Genomic DNA, 22997 nt, shown 5'->3' on the forward strand with positions numbered 1-22997 from the left:
GGCAGATGACGCTTCAGCCCTCAAAGAGCTCAGCCAGTTTGTCCTGGATTAAAACAGTGTGTGGGTGCAAAATCAGGTGGCTACTGAGGTTGGCTTAACGGTACCAAGCAAAAGGACTCTTGCCTGAAAATGATCTCCTTCTGCCTACAGGGCCCAGATAACAACTGGCCATCATCCTCTGGCCCCTGTGTCCATGTGTGCTATATTTTCCCCTACGCTTTGCCAACCTGGTCTTAGAACTCAGGATCTCTGAATCCTATAAGTGTTTGCTTACCCTGAACCTCCTATAAGCAATACAGACTTTGTTGATGACTGAAGAAATGGGAAGAAGAAGATTGTATTGAACGCCCCACCAAAAGTAAGCAGTTGTTAAAAGTTCTTAGGCACATTGGGGTGCCTGGGTGGCTTAGTCAGTTAAGCATCCGACTCTTGATTTCAGCTCAGGTCATGATCTCACAATTCTGAGTTCGAGCCCTGAGTCAGGCTCTGTGCTAATACAGAGCCTGCTTGGTTGGGATTCTCTCTCTCTCTCTCTCTCTCTCTTTCTCTCTCTCTCTCCCCCTCCCTCCCCTGCTCTCTTTCTCTCTCTCTAAATAAATAAATAAATAAATGTTTTTTAAAAAAAGTTCTTAGGTACATATAATCGTTAAAGATCTCCTTGCTACATTGCTTCCAAGGAACATTCTTTGGTTCTTTCCTGCTCATTCGCTCTCCCTCTTATCATGTGGCTCCTAAACAGGCCCAAATTCTGAATTTTCTCTGAATTTCTTCTCCATCCCAGGTCCTCTTCTCAAATTCATATACTCAAATCCATGCCATTGTTATGCTCACTTAACAGGTCCCACTGCTCTCAGAGGGGACTCGCCCCCCTGTTGTCCCTCCAGCATCCTTTGAGATGGAGTGGCTTATTAAAGTGCTTCCTCTGCCACCCCCACAATGCAGCGCTCTGAGACTTTCTAATGGATGAAATGTGTTCTCTTGTTCACATCTCCCGCAGGGACGCTAGCAGCCCCATTCTTACCCATTCATTACACTTAGATGAAAGGTACTGTGTGTACCAAAGCTCTTTCTGATCTACTGTTATTTAACAGCAAAGACCCTCCGGAATGAACATGTGCCACACAACTAGCCCATTCGAGCAATGTGATTCTACGGCCCCTTTTTGTTGGAAGCCTTCAAAACCCAATCTGTGCTCAGCATCTTTGCTTCATTTTTCTTAAATATTAAGAGGAGATTCTAATGTATGCCATGGTGATCATAGTTAACAATTCTGACTTATATACTTGACAGTTACTGTGAGAGTAGGGCTTTAATGGTCTCACCATAATGACAACAAATGCTAATTACAGAGGGCAGAGGGTATGTTAATTAACCACATTGTGGGAAAGACTTTGCAATATGTACACATATCAAATCATCACATTGTATACATTAAACATATTCAATAGAATACAGGAATTTGGGGCCTACATGAATCTAGACTTGGTACCAGCATTTCAATGTCAATATGGATACATGAATGTCAATTACATCTCAATAAAGCTGGAGAAAAAAGGAGATTCTGAGGCCTTAGCCCATCTAAAACAGCAATCTTGTAAAATAATTACATGTATTTTAACGACTTTAGAAGTACCCAATCGGTACCAGAAAATAGGGATTTTGCTTCGGTGCCCCAACTATACTGAGGGGTTTTACCAGGACATCGGGGCTATCGGCACTAAAAGCAAGCAAGCCCACAAGTCCATTGGACACAATGGACAAGTTGGTCACCCTCGTTTCACTGATAACATTGTCTACATTTCATACCAACTACCTTTTGTGCTTCAACTTGCCAACCGGAAGTTCTTACTTAGTATGTAGCAGTAGAATCTGCAAGGAGAGGTGGAACATTAAGAAACCAAATCCCCGTCCTTAGGGAATGTGGAATTTGGAAGCAGTCAGCTGGGTCTCAGGTGAGCTTATTTCAGCTAGACACACTCATGCTGTGAAAGCAAGCTTGGAAATCAGAGCAGGCAGACCCTGAACTTGCCAATTAAAAAAAAAAAAAAAAAGAATGCTAGAGGGCTTTTTTTTTTTTTTTTTTTTTTTTTTTTTTTTGTAGCTCTGCCTCCCTGGGGTGACTTAGAAGGAAAGCATAATATAGACAAAGTTTTATTTATTTGATATTCAACTAAGTTTAAAGCAGAAGAGATATTTGGATACTACCACGTTGTCCGGAATTTCTCGTGAGTTGTCATGTGTTACAGGAAAACAATTTGTTAGCTCAACAAAATCCCGCAGTTGTAAGTGGTCTATGTACTTTCCCTCTTTTCTGCCCCTCCCACAGAAATCTTCAAACACAGGGACTGGTAGGCCTTTGCACCAGAAATTTTCCATCACAGAAGAAAAATATCTTACTTTAGAAGCAAATGCCATATTTCAGATATGAGGAGCCATTTCAGTTCAAAGCCCCACTTTTCTGTGGTCCAGAGTTTTTCAAACATGTACTGCAGATATTTTTAGTATCTGTCATCCCAAAGCCCTTTTGTGGCTTCAGAGACAGATTACTTGGTACCCCTTTTGGGACAGGACACAGAGACTGTTAAGCAAGTGCCCAGCCATGTCTCTCAAATATTTGGGTGAAGAACTGAAAAACAATATTTTTGGTGAAACTAAAGAGAGCTATATTGATCTGCTCTGAGCTTTTGCTAAGCTATCCAGCCAGGGACACATTCTTTTGAGTAAAACTTTAATGACTATAAAGCTGGGGTTGGTTTGACACTTTCTCGCAAATTTACACAGTTCTTTGACCTCTGAGCAAAATGTTTCAGTTCTACACCCCAGTACCAAGTCTTGATTCATCTGGGCCCCAAGCTCCTACAGTTCCCGAGAAGGACTTCTAACATCTTTATGTAGTGTTGGCTATAAAACTGACATTCTAACCTCAGAGGTGGTCTGAGGGTGATTTCTTTTCAAAGAAACGTCTGTCCCTTAAGGCATGATGACAGATCCTGATATGTTTCCAGCCATCCCTGTCCAGCTTCACAGACCGCTTTGTAGTCTTCAGGTTGTAGACCAGAGACATAATGACTTTAATGTATGGAGACGTGTACACACATACAGACTCAATTATTTTGATGTTCCAGATGAAGTCTAGGATTTTTAAGTGCTAGCCCATTTTCAAACCACAGCTCAAAGTCGCATTTTCTATGAAGACTTGCCTTGTGCCCTAGCAAGAGCCTCCTTTCTTTCTTTCACCAGGACCTCTTTATAGTCTTTCTTACTTTGTATTATAATTGTTAGTGTGTAGCCTCACTGGACACGTGTTCCTTGCCAGCAGTGGCTGTTTCAGCTTTAGTCTCGGGCTTATTCACACACTTGGTAAGGAGTTGCTAAGTGTATACATGAGGCCTTTAAGACACAGCCATTGCCCTCATCCCCCGCTGTGTAACTGCCTCCAGGTTCAGTGTACCTGGCCCTACTCACTTGGCATCCTCCAAGTCTTCTGTTCTCTGAGTGGTGTCCTCTGCATACTTCCTCCTCCACTGCACCATTTCAGCTTTGCCTTTGGATAGAGCCCGAAGCAGCTCAGCCTTGGCCTCTTGGTCTTCCTCATATTGCTCTCGGAGAAGGTCACAGTCACGCTTGGCCGACTGCAGGGCCTGGGCCAGAGCACTCTGTGACTTAACAGACACAGCACATGTTTAAAAAAAAAAAAAAAAGGCATCACTACTATTAACAACGAGACGCTTGGAGGTGACATCATTTAAAAATTTTTTTAGAGAAGGTTAATAACAACCTGTCACAAATGCAAGCTGAACCTGAACCTAGTAAGATAATACCAGGGAAAGAATTGGGGACAAGAAAAGATAGAGTATCTAATTGCTGCCGGTATAACAGGGAAGAGAGTTCTATTTAGGGAAATGCCTGCCTGACTATGTGGGCTTCGGGAATAGGAAGCCCTGGAGTTCTGGAAATAGTGGAGGATGCAGAGGTAGCAAGAACATTCCCACCATTCAGGCAGTAAGATTTATATTTAGCACTATATAAGGTTCAGGTGTTATTTGGACTAAAAAGGATCCCTGAGATTTGGTCCAGCTTTTCATTCACTAATGAAAAAACAAAATCTTTTATTTCACATGTAGATCTCTGAAAACCATCTCACCATTCTAAAACAGCACTATCTAATATAGCTTTTTAAAAAATTTTAGATAGAAATAGAGTGAGTGGAGGAGAGAGGGAGACAAATAGAGAGAGAGAATCTCATGCAGGCTCCATGGAGCTCAATATGGGTCTCGATCCCACAACCCTGGAATCACCTAAGCCAAAATCAAGAGTCAGACATTCAATCCACTGAGCCACCCAGGTGCCCCTGCAATAGAACTTTCTATAGTGATGAAAAAATTTTATATCTGTACCATCCAATATGGTAACCATAGCCACAGGTGGCTATTAAACACTCAAAATATGCTTAGTACCATGTATGGTCAAAACTGAATTTTAGTTTTTATTAACATAAATTTTAATTTAGATAGCCATCTGTAGAGGCTACCATACTTTTGGGACAGCAGAGCTCAATTCAGTGAAAATTCCTGTCACTTATATGGTGGTCTGGTTAGCCTATTCACAAGAGATAATCTAGTCTAGTGGAAAGAACCTAGTCTAGCAGAGTCTCTGCCAGTCCTCATGGGTCTTTTCTGCACATTAGAAAAAAAGCATCTTCTCAGGTGGTTGCAGCTCTGAGAGCACAAGGCTTAGTTAAAGGCAGCCTCAGCCAGACACGCTTGGGCAGGGAAAGAGGAGCAACAGTACACATTGACCCTGAGAAGGACGCAGGTTTTGAAATCCAATAAAATTGGCTTTAAATTGCCTACCTCTTATATATTTATTGAGCACTTGTTCAAGGTATTCATGTTTACAGAAGTGAGTGAGACGCAGACAAAGTCTTTGCCCTATGGCACCATAAAGGAGTGAGTGGATACACAAAACAAACATATAAGCAAATTAATTTTTTTTTAAATGCTGACAGCAGAAAGAAACGAAAATGGAGTGACACAATGCAGAATGTTTGGCTCCTTCCCGTCACTGCCCAAAGCCCTTGAGGATGGGCCTGAAGCAGTGGAAAGAGCAGCTAAGAAAGTCTGGGGGAAGGAATAATGGTGGCTTGCTTAAGAGGCAGAGAGGCAGCCTGGGTGACTGGAGGGGAGGAAGTGAGGGAAGCAGAGGTGTGATGTGAGGTCACGGAAGGAAGCTGGAACCAACGCAGAGGGGTCTCATGGGCCGGCTCGAGGCCACTGGGAAGTCAGCCAGAGGGATCCTCTAAAATATAAACTAAATCACTCACTACCTGCATCAATTCCTTGACTCTCTATTACTCGCTGTATGACCTTGGCCATGTTATTTTTCTTCTCAGAACCTTGGTTTCTTCATGTAAAAAGATCTAATTCTACTGGCTTCATAGGGCTTATATGAAGATTGAAATACCGTAAGAGAAGTATCTAGCAGAATGTACAAACCATGGTAGCCACTTAAAAATGTGCATATAGTATTAGGGCTCCTGAGTGGCTCAGTAGGTTAAGTAGCCAACTCTTGAGTTTGGTTCAGATCATGATCCCACGGTTTGTGAATTGGAGCCCTGTGTCAGGCTCTGCACTGATGACACAGAGCCTGCTCAGGATTCTCTCTCCCTATCTGCCCCCCCCCCCACTTGCTTGCGTGAGTGCATGAGCTCCCTCTTTCTCTCAAAATAAATAAACATTAAAAAAATGTATATATAATATAGAAAATAAGGAGAGTGGAGGAAATAAAATATTTGAGAACAGAAGTTTATAGTCTCAATGACCTTCACCTCAGAGTAGATGCCTTTGCAGTGAGATTACAAATAAGTGAGGCACTTTGGGGTATTAGCAATAAGGTGCCTTGAATATGAATGAAGAATTAACTTGAAACAACCAGAGCTCAAAGAATTTCTTCTCATGTTAGTCACCATGCTTTCCCCTTAAAGAGCCGCTTTCACTGGGGTCACCTGCTAACGACATTATATGCCCTCTTGGGAAGAAATTACCAATATGTACAATTTATTGACAACTTAAAAGTAATATTGAACTTAACCCACCCCATTTATTTCATTCTGTTAATTTATTTAATTCCACCTCTTGGCACAATTCAGAATCAAAGATCCATAAAGAGCCTTGCTGACTTACTGTTTAAGTAATAATGTAAAATGGAAATACGCAGTCTGCTTGCTTTAAATCTGACAAACTAGACAAGCAATTTGAATCACTGAGGAAGATGCTTTAGTGACCAAGGTCCTTTCCCAGAACATTCAAGGTCCACCGTGTTCTTTTTCCCAAAGCTTTTGAGGCACTTCCCTTTCCCCTTTTATATGAGAAGATATTGAGGCTGCCCCATCAAGAAGTAGTATTTTTTACACATATGGTCAGGCTACTGGTGAGAAATAATAGATGCATTACTTTGGACTCCTCTTCCAGTCGTCCTTTTAGTTCTTCTATCTGTTGAGTGAGGCTGCTCTTCTCCCTGAAAAGTTGGTTTATCAGAGCCTCCTTTTCTTCTAGCCTCCTGAGGAACTCTCCTGTAGAGAGATTACACAAAGTGAGTCCATCAGAGCCTTCCTCCTGATCCACTCCCTCCTCACGTACCTTGTTCACTTGAAGGGCAACCACAGTGACTCCTACCACATATTTATAATACTTAGAAAGGGTCTGAGAGTTCAGTTGTCAGCAGTACCATAGCAATGTTCCATTCCAGGACTCACAAAGGAGCCCTGATAAAGAACTGATGTTTAGCCATGAGTTTGAGTCAATAGCAGGTAACATGAGCTACCATATATTGAGAATCTTCCGTACAGTAGGTACTACTGCCTGGTTACATTCTCATAACTCCTTGATTATGTTAGTATTATATTACCCACATTACAAAAAGGAAACCAGGGAGACTTACTTAAATATGATGGAGACACAAACATGCACAGCCAGCAGTTGGTGGAGGTAGATTCAAATTAAGTTTTTAACCCTGAAGAACACATTCTTTTATGTTATGCTCCCTTGTTTATTTCGTGTGGCACTACCAATTTCTGGCTATATCGTTTCTAGATAATTATAACTTCTTTGCCTCACTTCTAAAGTGAGGACAACAAAAAAAAATTGTTAATGGAAATTAAATGAGTGTGAATGTGTTTTGTAGACTAATTGCTAAGTAATATTAGAAATAGTCATTAAATAGTGCAGGATATGACCACGGAGTGGGTGAGGGGATTCCATTACACTATAGTCTACCCTCTCTGATAGGTAGACTGATGATAGGACAGAAATGTCTTGGTTATTGGCAACAGTACCAAATGCTGAGCCAATCCTGGGCAGAGGCAGTTGTTTCCATAGTGTAATTAGTGCAACACTAAAATCCCCAAATATTTATGACCCCCATATCTCTTCCTATAAACAAGTTCTAAAACTCTCAGCTTCCTAAGAAAGCATCTGTTTAGGCTAAAGCAGCAGTTCTCAAACTTTCTGATCTCAGGAACATTCTATATGCTTGGAATTTATTAAGGACACCAAAGAGATTTTGCTTACATGGATTTTATTTTTAATAGATAGTATATTTGAAATTAAAAGGAATATGTTGTATGAATTCATTTTCAAATAATAAAAATCTTAGTGATATGTTAACATGTTAATAGAAACACTTTTTTTCTAACTTTTTAAAAATATTTATTCATTTTTTAGAGAAAGTGTGAGTGGGGGGGTAGCAAAGAGAGAGGGAGACACAGAATCTGAAGCAGGTTTCAGACTCTGAGCTGTAAGAATAGCACCCGAAGTGGGGCTTGAACCCATGAGTGGTGAGATCATGACCTGAGCCGAAGTCAAATGCTCAACCTACTGAGTCACCCAGGTGCCCTAACAATTTTTTAAAGAAAAAAAATGTTTTCCAAAAAAAAAAAGGGTAGTGAGAAAAATGACATTATTTTACATTTTTAAAAATCTCTGGCTTAATAAAAGCTAGATTTTCATATTTGCCTCTGAAGTCAATCTATTGTAATACACTTGTTTTATTAAAGTGTGTGAAGAAAATCTAGCCTGGAAAAGGGAGATGTATTTTTATAGTCTTTTCATTTAAAACATTGCTTTTCATAGCCTTTTCAGATAATTGTGACCGTTATTTGATACTACACCAAAACTCAACAAATAGAAAATTTTTCATGGATTTGTTGCAACATGTTACTTTGTTACATTAAACCTTATGAGTCTATCTTAAACTTTGAATGGATCTTTCACCCACACATGATTGCATAACATCACACAGTGGTGATTTGAAAAATATGTGTTCACTGAATTATGCAGATCTTCCAAAATGTTGACACATTCCATAATATAATAGGTTAAAAAAGCATGTTTGTTAACATCACTAGGGATATCACCAGAAAAGTCTTTAAGAATTGAGAGCATGGAGCTCATGATGGCATATACAGGTTGTCAAAATCTGATTTCTCCCTAAAAGCTCCAACTTACTATTGGCAACAGATAATATCAGTTGTTTTCTTTGAAACAACAGGTTCACTTTGTTCATATTTGAGAAAATATCTGCCAGATATCAAAGTCAGAATATACTTTGTTAATTGTCCTTTCAAGTAAATAAGATACTCCCTAAAAACACCTGCTAGCTCAACCCAGAACTTAATCACACAGTATGCTTCAGGGGGTAGGGCGGTGATGGGTGAAATAGGTGAAGGGAATTGAGTACACTTATCATGATGAGCACTGAGAAAAGTATAGAATTGTTCAATCACTATATTATACACCTGAAACTGATATAATGCTATGTTAACTGTACTGAAATTAAAATTTTTATACTTCTTAAAAGAAAAAAACATGAAGTACGTTAAGCATATTTCTCTTTTGTCAGAGAGAATATTAAAAAGATATACACTTGGGGTCAAGATGTGATAAGATTAATTTTTACTGCCTTATTAAGGACATTCTTACCTAAAATTGACTCCCCACCCTTAAAAACTGTATGTGCCAGTGAATATAATGATTAATAGTACAGCGTGGTGCCACTGTCTTGATGCGTGCCTCGATGAGGCTCCAGTAGTTTTAATTGTCACTGCTTTTGCAGCATCAATATAAATTGCAAAAGAACTAAAAAAGCAATCATTTTAACCTCATAAACCCCCTACACGGGTCTTGATGATTTCTGGTGTTCTGTGGACCAAACCATAAAGGGTGACAACATCATATTGAAAAGGAGCCTGAAGAAATGTTGATCCACTAGGGGGTTGAGACTAACATATCACATATCTTATCGAACAAGTGCCCACTTCATACGGTTGGCTTTAAAAGTGGAGTGTGATATGTTGCCAGGGAAGGGCATGAGACTAGTGGGTAAAAAAGCAACAAAAAGTCTGGAGCATAGACTCAGTGAGGAGAAGGGAAGTTTGGATAGGCATGTATTTAAAATTTAATTCACACAAAGCCAAAAGGTGAAAATAAGAATTAAAGGAAGGAAAAAAAGGTCCTTCATCCTGAGCAGATTTATTGCTTCACACCCACTTTCACTCCACTCACTCACCCACTAATTTCCTCATCAAAAAAGTGAGTAGAAAATTAATGCCAATAACCTAGGGGGAGGTAGGCAGTGCCTATCACAACTTTATACAGCACATCTTTTACAGCCAGACATATAGGTATTCTTCCGTCTTGCTGCTGGACCATGGAGTCCACAGACTATGTCCTAAAGGGCAGGGAGCAACTTGGGGATTTTAATACAAGGCTGTCATACACCCTGCCCCACAGTAAGAGTCCTAGTCAGTGTCCCTGCTAGAACCATAATGTAGCTTTAGTACTAGACTTACCATCTAGAAACAGGTATCCACTAACAGAAGGCTGTGATGCAGTCCAAATGGTCTTTATTCTTTTTGTCAAGTGTGTGCCTCTGGGCAAAGAATATTGTTTGTTTTCATTGACCTAGGAATGTGAACTCTGGAAATATATTCCTAAAAATAATTCTAATTACAGAGAAACAGCTAGTCACATGCTGTTCACAGCAGAGAAACAAGTCAAGTTACAAGGCAAGGTTAAGTAAACTATAGTGCCTCTACTTGATGGGTTAGAAGCAGCCATTATAAATGACTAAGTATGAAAGAGGAAAAAAAAACCCTTGGACAAATTGAATAAAGAAAAAAGAAAACAAATAAATTGCCACAATGTAAAAGATTGGGGGAAAAAACCCATGAAACACACAAAAACCTATCAATGGTAGTTGAAAGTACAGAGTAAATCCTGGGACATTGTTCTACTTTTTATTTATCAAATGTTTGTGCAGCGCCAATAAGTGGCAGGCATTATTCTAGATGACTGACATACATCAGTGAATAAAACAAAGCTTACATGAAGCTTACATTCTCACAGACAGAGACAGGCAAATAAGCACATTTATCATGTCAAGTATGTCATTTGTTTGAAGGTATTAAATACTCTAAGAAAGAAGCACAGAGAATGGTTGAGAGCACTCAAACGTCGCCTTCTCAACAAGGCCTATCCTGACGTCCCCCGGATATGTGCTTGATTAACCCTCATCTTCAAGTCTCTGAAGAATTAACAGAGTATTCTGGGCAGAGGGAAAAGCTAGGGCAAGACCCAACGATACCAGTGTGCCTGGTGTGTCGAAAACTCAACCAAGGCAGAATGAGACAAGGGGAAAGTCGTAGAAGAGGTTAGAGAGATGATGAGGGGCCCAATTATGTGGCCTTTGTAGGCTATTTCATAGACTATGGCTTTAATAAGTACATTTAAAAAAAAGGTGGTTTATTATCGAAAATTAGAAAACAATGCCTGTTTCAGTGAGGTTGACACTATAAAAAGTCATGCCTTACAGGCTGTGTGGACAGCCTCTGCCATCTTTGGATCTTGAGAGCTGCTTGATCCAACTGCATATTGCTTTTCTCCTTCCAGAGGAGAGCCTGGGGCGGGGCGGGGGCGGGGGTGAGCCTCCCAAGGCAGCACGTAAGTAACCTTTACCAGACAAGAACATATCTGTGGACAAGGTTAACCCAGAGGCTGCATTCCTCCCCTAGAATCTTTAAATGCTCACTCAGTTTCAGTGACTGATTCATCATCTCAGGAGTCCCTCCACCAGGCTGCTGGGACTGAGGCTGGCTCACAGATGAAGCCGCACATTTACTTACCATTCTCACTCTGTAGCTTTGTCTTCTGTGTTTTTAGGTCGTTTGCCAACTGATTCATTTCATCTAGTTTCACATTTGCTTCATTCAAGCGCTCTTCATACAGGCTACAGAGCTTCTCAGAGTTAGCCTAGGGGTTGAGAATGAAGAGTTGGATATGGCTCGTGGGGATCCTGCTGAATTAGTTGCATAAGAAAGGGAGAGCTCAGATCCTGGGATCCTTGTGTTCTCTTATGCTCTGAAGACCTCAGCTAACATTTGGGAAAATGTAGCTTCTAATTTTGTCACACACAGTAAACTCAAGGTCTGGGCCTTTAAGGGGCCCGAAGTTATGAGGCTCTAAGTATCAGGGAGAAACCCAGCTCCCTGAGTATTGGGACCCACTCTGGAATTCTTTGCTGTTTTGAAGAAGGAAGCATACCAAACACTGATGAAGTACATAACCACTTCCTGACACTAAATTATATATTTAACTATCTTTCTCTCCCACTAGGTTTCATGAAACTAGATGTTCTGTTGGATCACAGATAGCCCCCTAGTGCCTAGAATAGTATCTAGCACATGTCAAGAAATTCAATAAACAATTGGGGACATCAGAGGAGAGGGAAGAAACAGGGGAAAGAGGAAGGAAATCCAAAGGGCTGACCAAGCAGTAGAGGAGAAAGTAGGTAGATCTGAGCTGCAATGACTTAATGGAAATTTGAACTGTCAAAGCAACTGCACCCTCCAGATCACTAAGGCTATAGGCTCAACATAACTCTATTGGGTTAACACTTCAATTCTAAACTCCAGCTTCTCAGAATGGTTACCTTGTGCTTGGAGAAAAGGATATGCCCTTTGGCCTTTGAACTTCCACCTATTTAAGTAACCAACCTAACCATTAGATTTTTGCCACACTCTGAACTGTAATGGTAGGACTTTGAGACTCAAGGTTCTAAAACAGGACCAAGAACTGCCAGACGTATAATGCTTGTGTCCCCTTTACCTAGCTGTAATTTGCATCCTTGCTATTAATATGGTCAGAAAGGACACTGGTGGCTCTATAGACCCATAGTTCTATTGGTAGCTGTTTTTGAGTCTTGCTGTTTACATGTATTAAATCTTCTTATTCAATACAACAGTTCCAGAAGAGCTTTGCTTTTACAACGAGGTCCATAGAAAAGGAATAATTAAGACAACAAAGAAGGGATCACACCAATGGCATTCCAAGAAAATGGTGATATTTGTGAAATCTGGTGGTAAGCCTATAGTATGAATGCTAACTTAATTTGTATGATGTAGCAATGGCCCAGAACCAGAAACATGTGTTAAGATGCCAGGTTTAGTCTTCTGGGAAACTCCTGAAACTGCAAAAACCTTGGAGACCTCCAGCTAGAGACAACACTGTGTTGAAGATCATTCTCTTCAAGCTTACATTAGTGACTATTCTAAATGCGCAATGAAAAACTACTCGATTATATCTTCTTATATTCTTAAAGCATTGTTCAGTGCTGGACACAAAATGGGTACTTAACAGATGTCTAAGATAATTGAATCACAGCTTTGGTGAGAGATTGGCAAACATGCCCACTAAAGTTTACTTGTAGGTCACATTCAAGCTTTGCTTATAAGCTCCAAGGGGTGCCTGGGTGGCTCAGTTGGTTGAGCATCCTACTTTGGCTCAGATCATGATCTTACAATTTGTGGGCCTGGAGCCTGCTTCTGATTCTGTGTGTACCTCTTTCTCTGCTCCTCCCCTGCTCATGATCTCTTTCTGTCTCTCAAAAATAAATAAATGTTTAAAAAAATTTTCAGAAGAAAGCCCCAACTCCAAATTTATTTTTTTTAGCTTGGTCAAGGTATTATCCACTGATTAGGAAACAAGTGAAGAGCCAAGCAGGCACATGCCCATTTGGAAGCTGATAAAGAATGTCATAGAGTTCAAGCTCAAAGATGTTCCATAGCACACCCAGGCTTGCTGGCGATTATGTGGCCGAACTTGGCAGAGAATCAATGACCAGCTTCTCATACAATGCCACCAGCATCATGTAGGATACAGCACTGATGTTAAAGGTCAAGCACATTCAGTTATCTATATTCTCCACGTACTACTAAAGAAAAACTATAGTAGTAATAAATGTAACAGTCTTTTGACAAAATGAAATGTCTAATTATATTTATATGTTGAATAGGTTTGCTTTTCTTCCTAAAAGCAATTTTAAAAAGTTGGCACTGTCATTTTTTTTTTATCAAAATATCCCTTAAAAGTTCAGATTGCCTCTGTTTTATAAATGAGAAAACAGAGTCAGAATGACTAAACACGTTGTCCAAATACACAGAGCTAGTATTAGAGTCAAGATTTGAACTGGTAACTTCCTGTGCAGAGTCAAAAAAAAATTCAAATACCAGATTCCTAAATATCTGTTATATGAAGTAGTAATAACAAAGGGAATGTTACAATGACATCCTAGTTGGCTCATATTGTCATGAGTCCTGAGTGCCAGAGGAAATGGGATAAAAATATGGTAACTGTGTGAACCATCTTTATTTTATGTTGTTTCCAATAATAAATGAGCCATTAATTAGGCTAGGAAGAAGACATCCAGGTGTGAGAAATGGCACTTCTGTTTATGGCCGTGAATATTCTATGCTATGCACCTGTTTGCTGAGGGCGAATGAACACAGATCTCTATAAGACAACTTAGTCAATGGTGTGTGGAAATGGCGAGCAAAGGAGCCAAGGAATCCCCAGGTTTTAGGAGACTCCTGTGTAGTAAAGCCCAGCTGGGCTGTGTGCAGACACAACCCCACCTGGGCAGACAGAAAAGGCACTTGCTCTGAGGCATAGCTTTAAATGGCAGGTATTGATGGACAATGTTAACCACTGGCATAGCGTTTTCTCTTTACAATGTCTTTTTATAAGTAGGATCTGCAAAAGACAATGAAATTGTTTATCTAAAAGTAGTCTATACAAGGATATATCATTCAAATAGTTTGTACCTTCAAAAGAACTTCAAATTTAAGCATAAGGATAGGCATTAATTTTCATACTAGGAAAGAAAAGGTTAATGGAATAATGCACATTCATCTTAAAGCTGATTCTTAAACTGCTGCCTAAAAATGCTGCCTCCCAGAAATGCAGGAACCAGTGGGAATTCAAAATAATCAAGATAATTGTGAGATTGCCTATAACTTCTAAATTTCCCTGGGCTTCTCTGTCAGCATAATATGCTTTTTGAAAATGCTTCAGTTCCCACTGTACCACTGCGTATTGGCACTCCTGGCATTATAATTCAGAAAAAGATGAATAAAAAATTCAAGAAAAAAATTTAGCATAATATATATGCCTATGAGAGTGAACAGAATCAATTTATCCCACCAGGAAATATTTAAGGTAGCAGCAGAATATGGCCACACACCACCATAAACAGAATTTGGAGTCAAGGCTCATCTCTGCCATAATTTCATGACCTTGGATAGTCACTGAATCTATGTGCCACAGAATTCCCAAGAGGCATATATAAAAGTTAATGCTAGTACTTGAGTATACAAGTTATGCGTATCATATAGTAAACATGAGTAAAATAAGACCTAGTTTCTGCCCTAGAGATGGTTTCTATTTAAGCAAAGTTAAAAGACTATATAATGCAGCAATACAAGAAAGATCCCAAAAGTGCTATAGTAATTCTAAAATGGATAAAGTTTTAATATGGGAAGTTGAACTTGAGCATTCCAAGGAGAGGGCTTAGTTTGGAAAAGGCATATTGGTGGAAAAAGGATATTTGGCAAAAGCCAAGCATATTAGCTTGGCTGAAATGGAAGGTTCGTGAAGCAAAATAATGGAACCTAAAATTGGCAGGGCAAGTTGAGTCAGATCACAGGCCACAGAGTGTCATGAAAAGCAGCAGTTTGGAGTTCACTGTTAAGCAGGGACATGGTTCTATAAAGTCATGTCTAGAAATATTCATATGTATACTACATAGGATAGATTGAGAAAATAAAAACTATAAGCAAAAAATTAGGAAACCACTTTAATAGTCAGTTAAAAGGTAATGAAAGTCCTACCTGTATGTGGGTATGGAATGGAAAACTGTAAGACAGTGAAGATTTGACCTGCTGCAAGAAATTGATTGGAAAACAAAGAACAAGAGAGGAAACACATAATCAATTACAGGCTTAGAGCCTGGAAGAAACAGGGTGCCAGTGACAGAAATGTCCAGAAAAAACAGCAGATTCAGAAGAAGGTCGTAAGTTTGGTTTTAGACATGTTAATTTGAGGAAAGGATAACATTAATGATCTTTGAAAAAACAATTTAAGAGAATACTTTTAAGTAATGCAGGGGAAAGAAAAGACACTGTGGGGATTAGAGGGGTGAGGAGATGAGTGTTGGTGAGTGGTGGGTGCTGGTCTCCAAAGATGACTTCCCAATGAACCACACCCTCTGGTATTCACACCTTTGTGTAGACCCCTACTTGTGACTTATAACTGAGTCACTCCACTGCATTGTAAGTCTGCCTCACAAGAATTGTTGAAACTTCTGCCTTGGTCTCTTGTAATACTTGCTTTTGTTCCCTAAATATCCTTGTAAGAAGTCCAAGGCCTCTGTGGTTGCCATGCTGTGAGGAAGCCCAAGCTAGGCACCTGGTGAGAGAATTTCCAACTAGCCCCAGCTGTTCTGATTGTCCCAGCCCAGGAGCCAGACATGGGAATGAATAAACCTTCAGATGACTCCAGTCTCAACTCCCATCTGAGCTAAGCCTGTCAACCCCAGAACCAAGGGAGATGATAATAAATTGCTATTTCAAACTACAAGGTTTAAGGATGATTTGTTATACAGCAATAGATAAATAGAACAATACTCTTTGGTCAGGGAGACAGATTAAGGCAGATATAGATAGACTTTGCTTTCCTCCTCCTAATATCTGAGGAAAAGTCTTTTTTATTTTGGTTTGTTTTAGCAAAGGGTGAATAATGGTTATGTGGAAAAATATTTTATTCTTTGGGACAAGAAGGAAAGAAATGGATGAGTGTAAGAAAAATATAAGGTGAAGAGAGAAGTTATGGTGAAGAGAAAAGTTATACTGAATGGTCTTGATTTTATCAGTTAGGTCTTACCATTTATTGAAAAGGATTTAGAAAGTCAGGGTTAGAATCTGAGGAAGGATTTTGTTTAAAATATAACAGAAAGTGAATTAGAAGAATAAAGAACTTCTGAGCAGCAATGAAATTCTAGAGGAAATTGGAAAGTATCGAATTCATACCTAATTAGTATGGATTTATGATGAACCTATCAACAGTTTTATGACTATGACTTCCTACTAAGATATGCAGAAACAGAAGAATTCCTGAGGATAAACAAGAGGCAGAGCAAATTATGAAGAGTAAGGACTTCTAGAGCCTCATTTGGGCTGAGTAAAGCAAATGAAGCCTACAGGGCATGGAGAAAGAATGCTTTCATTGCTGAAAGATGAGTCCATATAAAAGGCAGAATACAGATAAGAAAGAGGAGAGAGGACTTAAATCCTTACTAGATTTATATTCTAAGATAATTGGAAGTAGGGTGGCAGGGGGAGTATAGAGAAAGAGAAGGAAAAGCAGGATGTTTATGTTTCTTTTACCCAATGTGGTTTTTAAAGGGAATTAAAGCTAAATATTGCAGGAGTTGTTCAGTATCTCTGAAGAAATGCTGCATTTTTCTGGCCATGGTCCATGAAGGTTGAGCTTTATTGTTGGTCTGTCTCTTTCCCAGATAATTTCACAGATTCTGCTCACAAAGAGAATGTGACACTGGGCATAGTCCTACCTTAGATAAGCTGTGGGGTCAGTTCCAGACAACTGCAATAAAGGTACTATCACAATAAAGCAAGTCAGTGAAGTTTTTGGTTTCCCAGTGCACACAAAAGTTGTATTTACGTTACACTGTAGTCTATTAACTGCACATTAGCATTATGTCTTTTAAAAAAGCAATGTGTGTGCCATAATTTAAAATACTTTACTGTTAAAAAATGCTAACCATCATCTCATCTCATCTTGTCTTTCAAAGACTCATAATTTTTTTTGTTGGTGGAAGGCCTTGGCCTCAATGTTGATGGCTGCTGACTGACCAGGGTGCTAGTTGCTGGAGGTTGGGATGACTGTGGCAATATTTGAGAATAAGACAACAATGATTTTTGACACATCATTTGACTCTTCCTTTCATAAATGATATCTGTGTAATGTGATGCTGCTTGATAGCATTTTACCCACAGAGCTGCCTTCAGAATTGGAGTCAATCCCCTCAAACCCTGCTGCTGCTTGATCAATTAAGTTTATGTCATATTCTAAATCCTTTGTTGTCATTTCAATAACCTTCACGGCATCTTCACCAGGAGTAGATTTCATTTCAAGAAGACACTTTCTTTGCTCATCCATAGGAAGCAATTCCTCATCTGTTAAAGTTGTATCATAAAACTGAGGTGAATTTTTAGGTTCCACTTCTAATTCCAGTTCTCTTGCTTTCTTGACATCTTCAGAATGGCATCTTGAACTTCTCAAAGTTTTCTGGAAGGATTGGAACCAACTTCTTAGAAACTCCTGCTAATGTTTGGCCTCTTCTGTGAATCATGAATGTTTTTAATCTAGAATGGTGAATGCTTTCCAGAAGGTTTTCAATTTACTTTGCCCAGATCCATCAGAGGAATCACCATTTGTGACAGCTATAGACCTACAAAACGTATTTCTGACATCATGAGACTTGAAAGTCAAAATGACTCCTCGATCCATGGACTGTAGGATGGATGTTGTGTTAGCAGGCATGAAGACAACATGAATCTTCTTGTATATCTTCATCAGAGCTCTTTAGTGACAGGTGCATTGCCAATGAATAGTACTACTTTGAAAGGAATCTTCTTTTCTGAACAAATCTCAACAGTGGGCTTTAAATACGTTTTATCTTCCAGACTTTGTTGTTCCATTTCTAGAGCACAGGCAAAGTACATTTAGCATGATTCTTAAGGGCCATAGGGTTTTCAGAATGGAAAATGGGCACTGGCTTCAACTTCAGCCCCTAACAAGAGTTAGCCTGTCCTCTGAAGCCAGGCATTGCCTTCTCCTCTCTCGTTAGGAAAGTCCTAGATGGAATCCTCTTCCAACAGAAGATTTTCTACATTGAAAATCCTTATTTAGTGTGGCCACCTTCATAAATTATCTTACCTAAATCTTCTGGTAAACTTAACTGCAGTTTCTACCTCAGCACTTGCTGTTTCACCTTACGCTTTTGTATCATAGAAACAGCTTCTTTCCTTAAACATCATGAACCGACCTCTGCTAGCTTTTGACATGTCCTGCAGCTTTCTCACCTCTTGCAGCCTTCACAGAATTGAAGAGAGTTAGGCTTTTCTCTGAATTAGGCTTTGGTTTAAGAGAATGTTGTAGCTGGTTTGATCTCCTATCCAGACCACTCAAACTTTCTCCATTATCAGCAATAAGGCTATTTCACTTGCTTATAATTCATGTGCTCACTGAAGTAGCACTTTTAATTTCCTCCAGGAATTTTCCCTTCGAATTCACAACTTGGCTAACCATTTGGCATAAGAGACCTAGATAGCTCTCAGCCTGTCTTGGCTTCCAACATGCCTTCCTCACTAAGTTTAATCATTTCTAGCTTTTGATTTAAAGTGAGAGATGTACAACTCTTCTCATCACTTGAACACTTAGGAGGCATTGTAGGGTTATTAACTGGCCTGATTTCAATATTGTTGTGTTTCAGGGAAAGAGAGGCCTAAGGAGAGGAAGAGAGTTAGGAGGAAAGCCAGTTGGTGGAACACTTATCAAGTAAGTCTGCTGTTTGATATGGGCATGACTCTTGGTGCCCCCAAACAATTACAATGGTCGCATCACAGATGACTGATCACAGATCACTCTAACAAATATAATAATGATGAAAAAGTTTTAAATGTTGTGAGAATTACAAGACTGTGACATAGAGGCATGGAGTGAACAAATGCTGTTGGATAAATGGCACCAATAGACTCGCTCAGGGTTGCCACAAACCTTCAAGTGTAAAGAAAAACACAATATCTGTGAAGCTAAAGCAAAGCTCACTAAAATGAAGGAGGCCTGTATTTGTTCTGCTTAACCTAAACTAAGCCACCTCTCAACTACCAGAAGGTAGGATGCCATTACCTGTGATCTGATACTAGTCATTTGATATGAGAGCATGTACTGTATGGATTAATGGCCTAGGGAAAGAAAGAATGCATGGTGAAACTTCCTTCTCATGCTGGCTGGTCAAAGAGATACCAGAGAACATGATGGAGAAAAAGTCTCTCCCCTTAGCAAAGTTCTTTGCATCTACCATTCATTGTGGCACTGGAGCCACCCCCAAGGTGTGCTACCAGTGCAAAGCCATTATTCAAGAGAGACACACCACTCACATAGCTAGTGGCTTCACTTTCAAGCCTACTTGCTTATGTCATCACCAGAAAGACTCATAAGAAACATGGCTTGGAGCTCCAATAAAACCAGAAGCTCCTGTCAAGTTACAGTCAGGTAATAGCCATGTGACATTAACAATGTGCACTGAGCTTAAGCCTGATCTAGTCAATCAAAAGAAATATAGCCTACATTAGCAAACACTTCAAGTCACCAGTCTGGTTTATTTTTCTTTTCCTTTGCCTCCCCTAACTACTTACATGTTCTGAAGTCCATAAGGTAGACTCGGGGATGTTTACCTTAGCTCTGGTCATCTGCTCAATATTGGTCAGGAGGTCATCTACTTGTAGCTGCAAGTCACTCTTGTCTTTTTCCAATTTCTGCTTGACCTGTTGTAGATTTTCTAGCTGGCCCTGGAGCTCAGAAAGGCTGTCTGCATGTCTTTTCTTCAAAGAGGCAGAAGTTGCCTCAAAGTGCAGTGTGGCCTCTTCCATGCCTTGGCGAAGCTTCTGCAATTTTGTTTCCTGTTTCTTCATTATGTCTAACTGAGCCAACCTTGTGCCTCCTGCCTCCTCCAGCCTTTTATTCAAGTCTTCCAGTTCTTGCGTGAGGTCAGTTCTCTCCCTCTCCATCTTGGCTCGAGTGGTCCTTTCGGCTTCCAGTTCCCTTTTCAAATCCTGTATCTGAGTCTGCAGCAATAAATAATTTTGACTTTTACTAAGCACTTGTAGCATATTTTATATTCAAGAGCTTTACTGTACTTTTTAAAAATGTATCAAAACTAAGTCACATAACACTTTTGGTTCTCATCTTATAAAGGAGATAGAATACATAGAAATTAAATGATTTCCCCAAAATCACCACAAGGACCAGAATTCAAATATGCCCTTCCTCCAGATTGTCCAACCCTTGCTGATGAGCAACTTCATTAAATTCTATACATGGAGGAGAAACTACAGTAAAGAGCACTTTCCAAAAGAAGAGGAACACCTTTCATAGAACAAAAAAAATAAATTTAAGAGCTTAATAAAACTAACATGATGAATTTTATACACAATACCTCACTCATCTGGGATTCATTTACCAATCTCAATTATTAGGATCTTGGGCAAATACCTGATTAATCAAATAAATCTGAGTTCAAGCCACTTACTCGTAAGAAAGAGCATCAATTTAATTTCACACAGAGTTCTGCCAAACTTGGTTACTTGGTTTCTTAGTCTGCAGATTTCAAGTACCAAGAGATCAGAAATAATGAATTAAAATGGGTGGAGTAATGGGGAGTGCTATAGTGAATAGTAATCTGATACCATTAGAGGCAGAATTATTAGATAAAGGAAATTACTGATAAGAACTCTCAGAGCCCCAAACTCTTGTAGTATAAGGGCAAATAGCTCTACAAATCTTGATAGCATCATTATAGTACAGCACAGGAAAGCCAGTGATGTTCAGTAACATTACCTCAAACAATTAGGCATCGGTTAGGATGGGACTGAAAAAGGATAGAATCTATTTTAGAGTATGTTTTCCTTTCCTTTAAATCAGAGTACCATGGCTTAGAGGATGCCAATCTAGATCATGCCAATATGTAGGCTACCAGATCTGTAGATGAGTTGGGAGAGAGAAGGCACTAAAAAATTTGTGATTTCCACATCCAAAGTAAACGTGATCCTCTTTTCAACCAATTATTCTGGGATCCAATACATTTGTCCCAAACAATGCTATCATTAAGCAAACATTTCTGAAACATATCATCAGAAATAATCTTAGAGCATTTTTTAAAAAACTTTTTTTAATGTTTTATTTATTTTTGATACAGAGAGACACACAGCATGAGAGGGGGAGGGGCAGAGAGAGAAGGAGACACAAGACAGGAAACAGGCTCCAGGCTCTGAGCTAGCTGTCAGCACAGAGCCTGACGCGGGGCTCGAACCCACGAACGTGAGATCTGACCTGAGCCGAAGTCGGAGGCTTAACCAACTAGGCCACTCAGGTGCCCCGAGCATTTTTTTAAAGTCATCAAGGTAAGAAAATTTGTCTTGTGGGTATATTGAAGTTTTTGAGTCTTTTTATTTTGGATAAAGTCAAGTATCATTTGAAGACAAGCCTGGTGAATATGATAGATAATCAAAGATTAATATTGTGTTTGAAATCATGCCTATAAATCAGTGAGACTGGTTTTCTTATTTGGTTTAAAATGTCTCAGAAAATAATGATCAGAAAGAGGTTCAAAATTATCTTGAGTTACATTAGACAAATATTTAGCTCCAAAGGAAAAACATGTATCATACAGATGTATATGCATACAGCATATGTGAGGAGTTACATATATGTATGTATGTGTATATATCTATCCATATTTCAGTATTTATATTGCTTTCTAACATGGTCAAATAGTATAAAACAGCCACATGGTCTAAAACTTATAAGTAGCTTCCCATTATCAAATAATGCTTTGAAACTACAAGTAGGTGCAAAACAGATTTTCAGCACAGAAATAGAATTGCTTTCTGATCACAAAGACTAATCATCATAAAAAATTAAATTGCTAATACTGAATACTTACCATGGATCAGGCACTATGCTTACCTCTTAAATGTACGGTTGAATTTAATAATATTAGCTCAAAGGCTGTCAGGAAGATTAATAACTGGAAAAATATGTATCTAGGATTTTAGTACAAGGTTTGGTTCACTGCAAATACTCAACAAATTGCCTGTTTTTATTATGGTATGAAAATCTAAGCTTAAAACGTATTTTTTCCAATTCACCTGTCTGTGGAATGCCAGTGTTCCTTCTTAACCACTGCTCTTTTCTGCTTCTGTCCTTGGTTGCCTCAGGTATAAATAACTTGGCAAAGCATTTGTCATTAAAGTACTAATTATCACCCACAAATCTACAAACAGCTACATGACAAATGGTTACCTGAAGTTCCTTAACCATGTTCTGAAGCTGAACCACCAGGCCTTTCTCCTTCTCCATCTTTGAACTCATCTGATTTATTTCTAGTTCTTTCCTGTAAGTGAGAAATGTATCAAATAGAATTTCTTAGGTGATAACATTTGACTTAAATATTTAAAAAATTACAGTAGTAACACATGAAATTATTCTCTTGTAAAAATTCAACTACGAAATCTATATCTGAAGTCTCCTTTGCTACCACACCCCATCTTTGTTCCTTCCCAAGAGGTAGCCACCATTATCAATCTGGTATGAATCCTTCCAGATATTTTTCTAAGTATTAACAGATATGTGTATTTCTATAGAGGTAGAAATAGTTTCCTTTTCTTTACTGTAAAAGGTATACATTTGTATTTATAGTTCTTCCATAACTTATTTTTAACCCAATAACACATTTGAGGTTTTTCCATGTTGACCCACATATAAATTACTTCATTTAAAAATCAACTGTGACATACTATTCCATAA

General features: G+C 39.1%; 1 protein-coding gene across 1 annotated transcript in view; it reads right to left on the reverse strand.

Annotated features, from left to right (window-relative positions):
* MYH15 (myosin heavy chain 15) overlaps window positions 1-22997 on the reverse strand; it is a 148023-nt gene that overhangs the window by 47250 nt on the left and 77776 nt on the right. The window contains exons 27-31 of the mRNA XM_029939249.1: window positions 22494-22584; window positions 19868-20257; window positions 11180-11306; window positions 6453-6571; window positions 3466-3662 (exon numbers count right to left, since the gene is read on the reverse strand). Coding sequence (XP_029795109.1) covers window positions 3466-3662; window positions 6453-6571; window positions 11180-11306; window positions 19868-20257; window positions 22494-22584 — 924 coding nt within the window. The remainder of the gene's footprint in view (window positions 1-3465; window positions 3663-6452; window positions 6572-11179; window positions 11307-19867; window positions 20258-22493; window positions 22585-22997) is intronic.

This window comes from Suricata suricatta, chromosome 5 (genome assembly GCF_006229205.1).
Source record: "Suricata suricatta isolate VVHF042 chromosome 5, meerkat_22Aug2017_6uvM2_HiC, whole genome shotgun sequence".
Classification (NCBI taxonomy): domain Eukaryota; kingdom Metazoa; phylum Chordata; class Mammalia; order Carnivora; family Herpestidae; genus Suricata; species Suricata suricatta.